At 42.6% G+C, this 14359-nt stretch overlaps 1 protein-coding gene across 1 annotated transcript in view; it reads left to right on the top strand.

Annotated features, from left to right (window-relative positions):
* The window catches only part of ADAMTS17 (ADAM metallopeptidase with thrombospondin type 1 motif 17), a 155002-nt gene that overhangs the window by 74664 nt on the left and 65979 nt on the right, over positions 1 to 14359 (top strand). Inside the window, exons 9-11 of the mRNA XM_063170146.1 lie at positions 1237 to 1377; positions 2680 to 2830; positions 14134 to 14235. Coding sequence (XP_063026216.1) covers positions 1237 to 1377; positions 2680 to 2830; positions 14134 to 14235 — 394 coding nt within the window. The remainder of the gene's footprint in view (positions 1 to 1236; positions 1378 to 2679; positions 2831 to 14133; positions 14236 to 14359) is intronic.

The following is a 14359-nucleotide window of genomic DNA, read 5'->3' as shown; positions in this document are numbered from 1 at the left end:
TTCTGTATTTTCAGCCCCAAATTGGTGATGTTTTGCTAGAAGGTGACACTGGCCATAGAAGGCACCTTTCTTCTGAAAGTCATTTTCCATTTCACTTTGAATTGAAGGAGGACTGTTACTGTTTCAAAGAGTTACTACTCTGTATAATTCTGGATAAGGGTTTTAATGTTCATTTTGGAGCAGGATGGAAAATCCTTAACTCACTTTCACTGCCAGGCAGGTTGTTGTGATGGGCTGAGTGTTGGACTGAGTGTAGCAGGTGACCTTGGTCACACCTTTTTCCTTGTTCACAAAGTTTGACCTGCAGCAGAACAGTCTCACCTTCCTGTAGTGGCAGCAGGGCTTTATTCTGAACCTGAACCTGCTGTAGCAGCCCAATGGTGAAAACTCCCCTGATGACAGAAGGGTCCTGAGGGAGAAGTTGGATGGAGGTTGAAGTAACACATTTCTGTTTCTGAGTGCTTTTGGAAATCCTCACTGAATGTGTTTGAATTCCTCTATGTGTTTATACAACACAATCTGCTGTTTGTTTAGACGGTTTGTTTTGCTGAGTAGATCCCATTCTGTCCTTGCTGAGATGGGCATGGGGCAGTCCTGGTGCTTGTTTGGACAGTGCTTGCAGAAATGGGGCTTGGCTTTGCCTCAGGCTCCAGGCTAAACAGTGCTGTGACAGAGTCAGAGCCTAATTTAGGTTGGTAGGGCCTGGAGATCATCTGATCCAGCCCACCACTCAAAAAAGGATCAGCCTCAAAGTGAGATGATTGTACAATACCACTAATTTAGAAAAATGTTTTTCCTAACAGTATATTCCAAATTCACACTGATGCAGGAACAAAGTAGGGTCATCTCTAGATCATTCTCTCAGTGTAATTGTAGGGATCCTATCCACTAGATTTGGCAATGCAATCCAAAATTTTCATTAAATATTCCAGCAAATACCCTCCAAGGTCAGTGCTCATAAACCCTAGGAGGAAAGTCCATAAGAAACACATTTAAAAGTTTCAAACACACAAATACCAAACACTTTGTGAAATTAAGGCAATGGATAAAATAGAGAACCTCTCGTTCATTTATTGAACGGGTGCCCAGGGCAGTGCATGGCTGATTGTGTGTGGTATGGGCAGCCTGTTGTCCAGCTGGTAATCCCTGAGAGTGTCATTGCTGAGGGCAGTGGGAATGAGAAACCCACATCATACCTTGACAAGTTTTTTCTCTTGTCTTGTTCTAATCCAACAGCATGGGGATGAGCCACGATGATGATCATCAGCCCTGTGCTGGGAGGTCTCACATCATGTCTGGAGAATGGGTGAAGGGCAGGAACCCAAGTGACCTTTCCTGGTCTTCCTGCAGCCGAGACGACCTCGAAAACTTCCTAAAGTAAGGATTGTGCTGAGTGTCAAAAATCCTACCGGGCAAGAATCCACTCTGTTGCTTTAAAGTGAAAGTATTAACAATGTTCCTTTTAAAAAAGTGTAGGTGTGTCATTGGGGTATGCAAATTTGAACCTGTCGCCTTTGCAATAGCACCTTGAAACTGAGGACTGAAGAGAGGCAGATGAATTATGTGCAGTTGTCAATGTACTGATAACATCTTTTAAAAAATCCCATATCACCTTTTTTTTTACAGAAAATGCCCTTCAATTTTGCAATGACAGAAATCTGTGTGTAGGTGGCTTGCAGGAATCTCTGCTTAAAGATGCTGCAGCTTTATGCTGTGGCTTTTACTCTCTTGTTATTAAATAACTTTTATTTTATTGAAACTTGACTTTGCCTGGAGGTTATTCTGATGTGTTTTCTCACTCCTCAATGAATGTTGGTCTAAAACAGTTCACTATAAACTTCTTTCCCACTGCATCCATGTTTCAGCTCATCATATTCAGTTCTTCCGGAAGGATTTCTGTCCTGCTGCTTGTTAAATCTCATGAACTACAGGAAGCACTGGAATTATCTGAACTCTGCAGATCTAATCTTAAATTTACAGTACAGCTCTCTGACAAACAGTGCCTGGCACAATGCTTTGTGCTAGGAGTGGGTTCAGCATGGAAAATTTTCCACTCTGGGGGTTAGAGGTGGGAAAGAAAGGAAAATAATGAAAGAAAATGGGATATTTAATGCCACATTAAAGGCATGAATTAGAAAAAGAAGTTACATCTGAACTCATCTGGTTGCAGCTGGTCCCTGATATGACAGTGATATTGCAATTTGTAAAAGATTGCTGTGAAGGCAAAGAGAAAAATCTTTTTGTGCCTGTGATGGATAAGAAAAAATGTCACAATTCAGCTGTGGGGATTGAGGTGAGACATGATGGCAGACTTTGTAGCTGGCATTTTAAGGTGAATGAAGCTTTGGGCTGGATTGCCTGAGGGCTGAATTGAGTCTCCTTCAGATTTCTAGAAAAGGTTTAGACAAAAGTTTAACCCAGAATGTTGTGAATGTTGGTTTAGACAAAAGTTTAACCCAGAGTGTTGTGAATGTTATCTCTCCTGCCTTGAGGCCTGGGGCCGCAGGTGACTTCCCAAGGCCCTTCATATCCATAGCTCTCAACGATTCACAAGACTTCCAGGGAAAACCCCACAGTTTCACACTGTTAAAGAGAGGACAGGGCTCCTGTGTAGCAGTGACCTAACACTGCCGTTCAGGGGGCTTTCCCTGAGGACATTTTTCCTCGCTGCCCTGCCAGGTCCAAGGTGAGCACCTGCCTGCTGCTGACGGACCCCCGCAGCCAGTACTCGGTGCGGCTCCCTCACAAGCTGCCCGGCATGCACTACAGCGCCGACGAGCAGTGCCAGATCCTTTTTGGCACCAACGCCACCTTCTGTAAGGATATGGAGGTAAGAGCTCGTGGGTTGGAGCTGGAAACAAGGTGGGAAGTGGAAATAAAGCTGCTAAGCCCTGGGGAGGAGAAAAGGAGTCTGTATTTCCCTCAGGTTCAGCGCTGCTGGTGGAAAATCAAACGGCCTCGAGCTCTGTCAGCTGCTCCTGCTTAGGCCTCATCCTTCTTTCCCCTTGGTAATCTCCCAGAGCAGACTCAGAAAAACTGGTGTTTGCACGTTGTTCCCTTTTGAGATTGTTTTGCTGAAATGCTCTGTAGAGATTGTTTTCCTGGAAGTTCAGCTGAGGTGAAAGTCTCTCCTCACAAGAGTGTTTGGCGACTTCCACAGAGTCAGCTTAGATGGCTGGCTGGGTGTTCACAGACCTCACCTTCAGACACTGCAGTGTTCTGAGGAGCTGATTCTTAACTGTGCTGAGGAAATATTGATGTCTGCTTGTTTCATGAAGCCTTACCAAATTCTGTGCAGAATCCTGTGTGTTTTCTAAGCAGCATGATGTTTAATCAGGATGTGGGTGCAGTGTGGGGTATCTTGGGGCTGGTTGGCAAAATGGGAACATTGACTGTTGCTGTCTCTAGGAGCAGGTTGGGCTTGAGATGAGGCTCTTGGACTCATCTCTGGAATTTAGACAGCCAAGTTTTTCATAAGGTATTACACATAATCAGATCTTTTAATTCTGAGCAGATCTTATCCCCTGCTTTAGACAGGGAGTGGGGTAGTGCCTGCTTCCAGCATGGCCTTGGAGATATCCAAAAAAAAGTCCTGAAGCTGTGTGGGGTCACCAGCACCAGCTGGCAGCATCTCCTCCTGTGCAGACAGGCAAGAAGCAGACAGGTTTCTTGCTTTTAATAACTGGCCATTTGTATTTTTCAATTGTCCCTCATTCCCACTCTGAACAAGCTTGAGATCTTAAATCAGTGTTAAGAAAGAAAACAATAATCAGAGATAACTGGGGTTTTTAAGTGCCAAATTGCTAACACTGTGGAACACGTGCAAGTCCTGGGAAAATGCTCTTAGTTTCACATTAGCTGTTTTATTTATTTTGGACTTGGAAACTAGCTAATATAAAACAAAGGAAAAGAATCTGGACAGGTTGTATTTCCCAGCTCCATCAAGAAAATGCAGACCACCAGGACTACTGTACTGGAAGCAAAGTGTTAGAATATAGGTCTGTAAAGAAAACCTCAGATCTACCCAGCATGACTCAAGTTCTTCCACTTGTGTGGGTGTCACCCAGCTGGGCTGCTCTTGGAAGGGATTTTTGCTATTTCCCTTGTTGTGATAAAAAACCCATTTTGTTTCTGGATATTCCAGTGCCTGATGACAATGTCAGCCCGCTGGTAGGTGGTCAGCATTTCTCACACAGGAGTTGCATGTCCAGTCTGGAATTGCTTCAGGGACTTGTTGTTTGCCAGAATAATGTGCCAAGAGGCACCATTCTCTGTGAGATACAGACAGCAGGTGTTTGTGTCTCCCAAGATTTTTCACCAGTCTAATTATTTGACACTTTAGAACACAATGAAAAATGTGCTCTTTTTCTCCATCTCTCTCCCAAAAGAGAAGCATATTTTGTGAGGACATTAGTGCTTCCTAATGAAAAGCCTGGTAGAACTGCAGCAGATTCAAACTAATTTGCAGTCCCTTATTTAGAATTATTTCTGTTGCAGATGTGCATTAAGAATTAGCATTCACCCTGTGAAGCTCTGGATCAGTTATGTCACATGCCATTAGTTTAAGCTTGTGTTTACATCCTGTTATGCTACTCTGAATTGGTGTTTGATAGCAAGGAAAGGAAATTCTTTAGAGGAAATGATCACTTTTGATTTTTAAAGCTCTGAAGTTTGTGTTCATTTCACCTTTGTGTTCCTCAGGCCTCATCTGCAGAATACTTGTATCATAAGTCTCAAAGCTGTCTACAAAAATATGAACCAAAAAAAAAATTGGCACTGGTCACTGGCATTAGCTGTAGAAATTATTGGCAAATACAGCTGTCTCCTCTTTTAGCCAATGGTAATGTGGTATTTTTAATTCAATAAAGTATTAAAAAAATCCAAATGTAAAAGCAATAAACATTTGACAGTAAATATTTGTTACGAAAAGGAAATAAGCTTCAGGAAATGAGCCTGCTCAATCTTTTTATGATTACATGTGTCTGCTGCCTATTTTCTTATATAATAAGAGAGTTACATTACAATATTTCTTTGGAGATAGTTGAGCTGCATAATTATATCAGGCAAACTAGAGGCCCTATATTCAAAAATGCCATGCAATTTGGTTAGGGCAAACTTGAGAGGTTAGGTAACTCCAAAATTTCAACATTTTTGAGAAACACAGAAATTTCTGTGCAGTAAGCTCTCTCCTTTAACAGCATCAAAGCCCTGTTTTTTGAGGGAATGTGATCTTTGCTTTCACAGGGAGTCAGGTCCCTCAATGCTTGGCAGTGGCTGGGCCTCCCACACCAGTCCAACTAGATAGTTAATCCAGGAGTATTCACCCAGTTTTGAGATTGAATCCCCAAAATTCTTCTTCCATTTTGTTTTAAGGATAACTCAGATGCCTTAGAGCAAAACTGTAGCTCTCTGTTTGCCAAACCAGCTATCCTGCAGCTATTCTGCTCCAAATTTACAGAAGAGAAATTAAAACATATGAGCAAGGCTCAGCTTTACATACACCAAACCTCTACATTCCTTTCTCCTTTCCTTCTGCATTTTAATGTACTAAAAAATGAGTTTGTGATAGATGATCCACAGTCTGTTGTAACCTGTGACCTCCAAGATGTATAATTCAGGATCTGTAACCTCAATGTTGGGTAGGGTTTTTAGTGCCTGTCACCTCTTTAAGGGGCTGTGAATCAGGCTGTGTTAGCCTGGGCTCCTGCTGGGCCAGGGAACAAGTGTGCAGGGCCAGGGAACAAGTGTGCAGGGCCAGGGAACAAGTGTGCCAGGCCAGGGAACAAGTGTGCAAGGCCAGGGAACAAGTGTGCAGGGCCAGGCTGGACAGGCTTGGAGCACCCTGGGGTAGAGCAAGGTGTCCCTGCCCATGGCAGGGAGGTGGAACTGGGTGAACTTTAAGGTTCCTTCCAACCCAAACCATTCTATGGTTCTATGATTAATGAATCTCTCAAGAGCCTTCAGTAGATCCCCCTTCATATCCAAGTTACAGAGTTCTCCTGGAGTACACAAAGGGATCAAAGTGTTCTCTGTTCATCTGTCCCATTGCAAATGTCAGGCATTGTCTGATCCCTGCAAGTGCTTATCTAGCAGGCTGTACAAGTGTCTGCCTGGCTCCAGCTGGGAAGCTGCACAGTGCTGGGAAATGAGCTCCTTAGTGAGCTTTGGCCCACCTGAGAGGTTACACAGTGCCCTTTATTTTGAGGCAGACAAGTTGCTTTTAGAGAAGTGAAGGTGCCATTCTCCAGCTCATCATGGTAATTGCAGGAGAAGCTGGTCAGAAATGCACCTGTGACACTGCACAGGCCTTATCAGTGCCCCCCAAACACACGGAGATCCCGGGGGGCTCTGGCTGCTCGGTGCTGCTGGGAGCCCCGCGCTGGCACGCAGCAGTTGTGCAAATTACAGGCAATTGCACCTGGCTGGCCTCTGGCCTTGAGCTCCACACTGGGCCGTGAATCAGCTATTGTGAATCGGTTTGACCCCTCCAGGGAGGGAGCAGAGAGCTCCAGCCCCAGCCAGGCAGTGATGCCTCAGCAGGAGTTAACCCTTTGCTGCCCCTGTGCTTTTTCCAAGAGGAATAGCACGAGTGGTTTCTTCTCAGTCTTTCAGGGAGCAGAAATTCATCAAAACTAATTTCTCCCCCAGAAATTAATCAAAACACATCTGAAACTCCCATGGAAACATTCTGCGTGTTTAATCTTTATTTTTCAGGCTGGCACACCTACCAACAGAGGCTTTTGCACTGAAATCATGTTTAGGGGGGGAAAATGTGATCTCTATCTCATGTATCCATTTGGCTTTTTGTTTTTTAAGCCTTTTGGCTTATTTATTATTAACACATTTTTGTGGGTTTTTATGTAACTGTTATCATCCACATTGTTTTGAGTCAAAACTGGGCTGAGGCTGGAGTGGCACTTGCAAGGAGATTAGCTTTGCTACCAAGAGATTTTTTTTCTGACAAGGGACACTGTCAACTCAGATGTAGCTGGGAATGTGAATTTTGACATAGCACTGTTTTTAGAAATACTAAACCAGCTAGAACTGGCTCCACTGTTTTTCTTAGGTTCAGGTTGTTTTTTAACAAATTTAGGTATTTTCCAACATCTACAAGCTACAGAACAAGGGGGCAAAGTTGATTGCAAGCCAAAGGAGACAAAGTAGACTGCTTGGCTAATGTGGAAAAAGAGAGGAGCCAAAAACAAAGTAAAGAAAAAGTAGCAATTGTAATGGTCAAGTGGTTTTAATGTTCTCCTTGAGTTTACATATTTGCTGTGTGGTGGTGAGTATAATTCAGCAATTGTAGGTCTCTCTGTGGTCTTGGTCTTGCAAAGAGGCTGCTGGAGTGGCCTTTTGGGCTCTGCATGGGAATCAATGGGGCTCTGTTTGCCTTTTCTCTGCAGGGCCATTTGTGAGATGCAGACCATGATAGTGAGCCCTATTATTTAGTAATGTATAGAATATTTACAAGAACGTGGTAATTAGATTGAAAGCTGGTTTATGCTGAAAATAATAGGTTGCATTGTCATTTTCTGTATAACCAGGGACTTTGTCTACATAGTAATACTAATAAATCTGGAAGAGGATGGGTTGGGTTTTTTTTGAGGCTTGCAGGATAGAAGCCTGGCAATTCTAAAATAAAATTAGCTGATTTTTCTTTTTTTTTTTTTTTTTTTTTTTTTTTTTGAGAAATAAAGGTAGCAATTAACTTAATTGCTATTCTATAGTTTATAGTTTTCCTCATGTAGATTGTCAGAATTCAGACTATTTTCACATTGCCTGTTTCTATGAAGCTGAAATGTCTTATTTCACTACTTCTGTATGTTGCAAAAATACCTTTTTCTCTTTATTTTCAGTGGAAATACTTTTTGTTTAAGAGAGGGAGAGAACGAGAGAGAAGCAGAGTTCCTGCCTGGGCAGCACAGCCCAGTTTACAATTATTGGAATGCTTCAGAAATTTTTGTACGTGTTTCAGTTTGGAAGATGGTCAAAACACATTCTGGTGCAGTGGTTTAAAGAAAAATAAAAAGAGAGAAGGGAACCAAAATAAAATTATAAAAATACAATGTGGAAATTTCAGAATATAAACATAATAAACTCTTAACAATAGTAGAGAGAGCCTATTAAGAATTAAACACTTGAGCTTGGCAAGTTTTCATTTCTTATTAAGACAAGGGGAGGGAGAAAGAATCAGTGTAGCCTTGTGATGTGGCATCTACAGCTAAAGTCTAAACTTTACAAAATTAGCCAGAATAGGACTGAGTATCAGCCTGAAAATCGTGTATAACAAGCTTGAAGGGCATTCAGACTTCTCCCACTGGCTGCTGGGAGCTTCCCATCTGCAAAACACTTCAAGAGAAACTCCTTAGTTTTCACAACCACATCTGAATGGTGTGTGTACAAATCTATATTTATTTTTTGTCCCTACCTTCTCTTTTCCCATGGCCAAGAAATACAATCCATGATTTCATTCTTTTAATTTTCCTATTTTTTGTTTTTAGTGGACAATTCTGCCTGTTGTTCAAAACAAATCAATATTTTTTAAATCTGACACTCGGGTGTTAAGGCCTGAGGAGCAGACTGGGAACTGCTGAGTGAACATTGCTCCCAAGAACAGCTCTTTTGGACATTGGTAACAAGTCACAGTACAAAATTCCAGTCATTTCATTCAAAGACTCTGCTCCAGTGCTTTATTCCATGGGCCTCTACTTCTAGGTTTGACCATATAAACACACTTCTATGATTTTTCCAGCTGATTTGACACATTTGTTTTGTGTTCTCTCATTTAAGATGCTAAACCTGAGCTCAGCAAAGCTGAAGAGCTCACCCAGTCAGAGTTGTGTGTTGGTAGGGAAGTACATCAGACTTGTCCTTTCCTCCTTGGATTTTTCCATGTCTGTGAATCCCTGGAGCTGGTGATGTGAGTGCCCTAAAGGCACTGGAGAGATTTGTATTCAGCATAATGTTTTGCCATAAAATTAGCTTGTGGTCTTATGAATGCTCTCTTTCCAATCTCTTTCTTTTGACTAATAATTTAATTCCAGGTAGATGAAAAAAATTAAATAAAACTGGTGCTTTGCAAAGAAATATTTTAGACTGTGAAGGTTTTTAGTTTTCCTTGAGAGCACCAGAGACAGCTGAAAGCAGAGACAGTGTTTTCCTGTTTCATTGTTTGCTTCCCAAAAAATAACCCCAGAAAGTGTTTCTATTCCTTTGTGCCTTCCTTGCAGTCTGGGAGTCTTCCCCTGCTTGTCTGGCACTATCTTGGAATGTCAGCTCTAGACACAGGTCAGCAGTTTGGCCACTGAGACATGGATCTGAGTTTCACAATTATCTTGTCTGGGTTAACGTGGCTCCTTTCCAAAAGTGCCTTCCAGTTCTACAGGATTTGAGTTTGGAACGCTTCTCATCTCATTTTCAGCAGCAAGAAGCTCCATCAAACAGTGCTGCTCACCTCCCTTGTGATTGCTGTGGGGTTTTAGGCACCCAAAATTAAAGACAGTGATGGTGTAGAAGTTGGGGACATTGTTTTTGTCACTTTATGTAAAGAGTTGCTGCTCAGAAGCATCCTGTGAGGCTTTGAGAACATTTGCACTTGCTTTGGACAGGAAAAAAAAGAGTAAATTGTGTGTTTATTTTACCTAATAGATGTTAATTAGAATCCCATTCATAAGCACATTTTCTCTCCTGGTTAGCAATGTGCTGGCAAAATAAGAGAGTTCTGATACTTCATGGAAAGCCAGCCTAGTTAGAAGCAAGCCTGTGTGTTAGGAGGTCTCTTGCTCCTCTGCCTTAAGGATATTTACTTTTCCTAAGTCCTTATTCATAGTCCCCTCATTTTGACAGAAAAATTGGTTTCTGGTGGTTTAATTCTGCTGCTAGAAAGAAGAGGCTCCTCTTTCCAGTGGGCAGCAGAAACAAATTCATCTCCAGGAGAAATAAGTGTTTCTTTCCTTGGATGCAGACAAGGTAAAGGAGTGAATGTACAGGGAATGAACAAGCTTCTGTAGAGTTGTTCCATGGTGGGAAGGACATCTTTATTCATTGGATTCTCTTTATACTTTGGAGCTTTGGAAGGTCCCCTTGCAAGTAATAATCTGAGGGTTTGAGTTGAGGGAGTCTTGTGATCCCATGTGAGGTGGTGGGGCAGGATCACACAGGTTTTGGCAGCAGTGCTGATGCAATAGCCACCCCAGGAGGAGCTCCAGACTCGCTGGCTGGAGTGACTTTGCCATTCCTCATTTCCAGCTGCAGCATTGAGCTAAGGAACCTCAAACAGATCCCTGCACTGAGCCATGCCTGAGCTCTGCAGGCTGGGAGTCTGTGTGGGGATGGAGTCCCAGGGAAGGGAGCACCATCCTGGGAAAGTGTGAGAAACTGGGAAGGGTGGGAAGGGCCAGAGCCAGAGCCTGGCTTCAGCTGGAGCAGGCAGTGACACAGGAGCCTGTGGCTGTGACACTGAGCAGAGAGCTCTGGGCAGCTCTGCTTCAGCTCATCTCCCAGCAGACTTTCAGCAAGACATTTAATCCCTTTCTGTTCCTCATCTTTCCACCTAGAACAGAGTGATAAAACTTCCTTTATCCCCAAGCTCCCAGGAGTCTGTTTAGATGGTGAGATCTTTGGGGGAGAGAAAACACCTGGCACAGTGAGGCCCCTTTGTCAGATGGATGCCATTGTAATCCCTGTAATCGGAAGCGCCGCTCACCTGCCCAGCACATCTCTCCCAGCTTGGGAGTTTCCAGAGCCTGACCTCTCCCAGGACTGCTTCCTCACAGCTGTGCAGACAAGCTTTCCTAGCTCCCAGGAGTTTCTGAATGCCTAAAATTTGTACTTTCATAGCAATTTCATTTATTTCAGTTTCTAATTTTTATTTTGCTATATAAATTCCTTAACAGTTCAGTTAAAAAAGCATTTCTTTCTTTTTTTAAAAATAATTTCAAATTTTTATTGAAACACTACTTCTCAACAACCATCTCGCTTTTTAAAAAATTATTTTTGTCTTGGAAATATTTCAAACTGGGAGCTGATCCAAAGATGACCTTTCCCCACAGACAGTTTCAACAAATCAATATTTTTCCAGTGCGAAATATCTGTCATTGGAAAATCTTCCCTGGCACTTCTTGAACGCTGTAGGGAATGCTCTGCAGGCAGGGACCTGCCATCTGAAAGCTGGCTGCTGAATGCAGAATTAGCACTAATGCAGTTCTTTTGATGACTTCTTCTGTATCAGTATAAGCTCTGAGCTGCCACTCACATACAACAACTTCCTTTCAAGTCCTGCCATTTCTCACTTGGATATTTCCCCACAAAGCTGGCTGTTTAACCATTAAAAAGTCACTGACTGCTTTGCTGTTTAATGGGGAGTTTTGTTTGGGTTCCTATTGTGGCTGAGGAGGATACACGATCTCTTTTGAACAGAGCTATTAACATGATAAAGCATCTTGGGAACATCCAATCCCAAAGCTGATGTTTCATCTTTGCTGGGATATCTCAACACTGTTAAATGCAGGGGACTGGGCTAACGAGGGCCTGGGCTTTGAGTGGTGTGGCACCAGAACACAGAGCTCAGCACCATTACCAGATTTTTCTGTAACTGTTTCCTGAAATATGCTTTGCAGTTAGGATTCTGAATCAAACACAGGGATGCTATAAAAATCCAATGTCTTCCATACCTCGAAGGTGGGACATTTCAGAAAGGTTGGTGTTGCTGAGAGAGGTATTTCCTTTATTTATTTCCCTACAATTATGTGTGTGTATACATGAATATGTGGGCATAGACACACACATAGATATGCACACACCACACCCACATGTATGTGAATATTTGCACCCTCTATATCCCTACTCTGAGCTGTTTTGCAGGTGCAAACACATTTTTGAGGTGATCTCTGCCCATTTCCTCCCCATGCCATGGCTCATACTTGGGTGTGTGACCTGGCTTTATCACCTTCCACGTTCTTGTGGGCTATGGAGGGATTCTGGTTACCAACCAAAATTGTAAAAAAAAGCTGTTTCATTTTTATGACTTTGTTTCGACCACCACCCAGTCTGTCTTCCCAGTTTTACATCCAAGAGCAGAAATTAACCCTAATTTACATGCAGTTATGATCCAGGGACCTGAAGCTGAACAAACACTGGTCTTGTGTAATGCACAGATATTTAGCAATGGTGCTCATATATGTCTAGAACAACTTCTTCTGGGATGTAGTGAATTCCATCACATCTTCAGCCAGGATGCTCCTCTGACAGAGAGCAGAAGCAGAGGGTTTCCTTCTGGGGGCAAAATTTCTGTCTGGGTCGTTCAAGAGATTTGGCTGGAGTGTTTCTCCTCACATTCTGCTCTGAAGCTTTGTGGTTATATGCAAGAGAGGGGTTGAAGACTGGAAAAGTGGAAATACTTGCTGTCTGCATCTTTTCATTTCCAAACTTCCCTTCATTTTACTTTCAAACATTGTCCCCAGCCACAGTTTGGAAGGAGGTTTTGCTGGTAGTGCCTTCACACTGTGGTTTATTGCCTAGATTTGTGTTCTTTCTGTAATGCTTATGGATGGTTAATTGATGAACTTCTTGATTTTAGTCCTCTCCAGAAGGCAGGGGGTGGAGAATCTGGGAGTTATGAGGTAGAACAATGAATTTCTCAGTAAGCTCTGAAATCTCTGCCTTGTCAATGCTTCTGCCTCTCTATACCTGTCGATAAAACTGTGTGTGATGTCTTCATGGCTAATTGGTGCTTAAGTGCTTTCAGAGCTGTGGGTAAACCACTAATTAGTCACAGTCATTTAGTCAAAATTACCAAAGACCGATATTTTCCCATATGCTCTATTTGTTCAGAGAAAATCTCTTGAAAATTCATTGATTTAGGTTTCCCTGGAGTATTTGCTGTTGTTTGGTTGTTTGTTTGACAATGACTTTCTGCATTGTGGTTAATACAGATGCTGAATTGTGCTGTCTGCTCCCAGTTTTTGTGAATGTTCTTTGGGTTTAAATAGTGAAAAATTCTCTTTCCAGAAAGAAATGTGGAAATGGAGCAGGATGCAGATACTGCTGTGATAACTGTTTTGTTTCAGTATGTTCTACATCGTCACTAGGCCTGGGATTTATCTCATCTGCACCCTCTCTTGTACAGATCTATTTTATAGAGACATGATGTGTTTTATAGAGACATACCAACATGCCTGTACACAAAACACCCATGCACCCACAGTCTCTTACATTACATTGGGGAAGAACCATGAGGCTGAGGCGTGTTGACTCAACTGTGTAATGAGGTGCAATAAATCTTGACAAGACCAGCTGGCACTAGAGTCAGGTTTCTCATCTTTTTACCATTACATTGAAATGTGAACAATAGTGGAAAGAAATGTAATTCTTCTTTGTTGTTCTTCTGGTACTCAGCTATGTAGCACTGTATTGGAATCATCCCCTTCCATGGAATGCAAAGCATGGTGGCTGCTGTGGAAAATGTTACCGATGCAAAGGTGCCTTTTCCTGGTGCTTTTTCTTAAATTCTGAAGATGCTTTGATCTGGCAGGTCACAGTTGTGGTCAGCCCTGAGATCCCTGCAGCACAGCACACACTGGCTGAGCAGAGCAGCAGCACTGGGCAATGTTCCCTAGAATATTCCCAGTCTTTGACCCTGCCTGTCACCAAGCTCCTCCTTTGCTGTACCATGACATCCTTTCCTCTTGCTCATTCCACCTTCTCCCCAGGGGCATTGCTGGCTGATTATTGCTACCACCAGCTGCAGTTACTTCAGTATATTTTTTTTTTAAAGTAGGAGTAATTAAGTATCTTGGACATCTAAGCATTTGGCATGGTTCCAAAGCACCCAACGTGGCCTCCCATATAGGATTCCTTTCTAATGGACCAGATTTATTCTTGTGAAAAGAAATCTGTTCAAATAGCACACTTTTTGTTTGGGGTAGGTTTTGTTCCTGTCAGTGGCATCCATCAATCTCTTTCATGTTTCCGGCCTCACCACTTAATGCAAATCAACCCTTAAAAAATAATTGCTCCCAAACCAATGCCTCTGGATTCACTTGAGAAAGACTGCCTGAGCTTTGAAGTGTATCTCATAATGATGGCTGGCATTTCCAAAAGTAATAACTGCACCTCCTTTCTTTGTGATTCCAGCATTTGATGTGTGCTGGGCTCTGGTGCCTGGTGGAAGGAGACACATCCTGTAAGACAAAGTTGGATCCCCCTCTGGATGGCACCGAGTGTGGCGCAGACAAGGTAATCAGGATGCTCAGCAGCTGTCACTTCTTGTTTCCCAGCACTGGGAAAAGTGTTTCCAGGATGTTCAGTATTTACCATAAACCCATTGCTGGTCATGTTCTGGGTTGTATTTGAGGTAGAA

Source organism: Melospiza melodia, chromosome 15, assembly GCF_035770615.1.
Source record: "Melospiza melodia melodia isolate bMelMel2 chromosome 15, bMelMel2.pri, whole genome shotgun sequence".
In the NCBI taxonomy this organism is placed as follows: Eukaryota; Metazoa; Chordata; class Aves; order Passeriformes; family Passerellidae; genus Melospiza; species Melospiza melodia.
The sequence above is the reverse complement of the archived record's forward strand: the minus strand, read 5'-3'. Positions and strand labels throughout refer to the sequence as shown.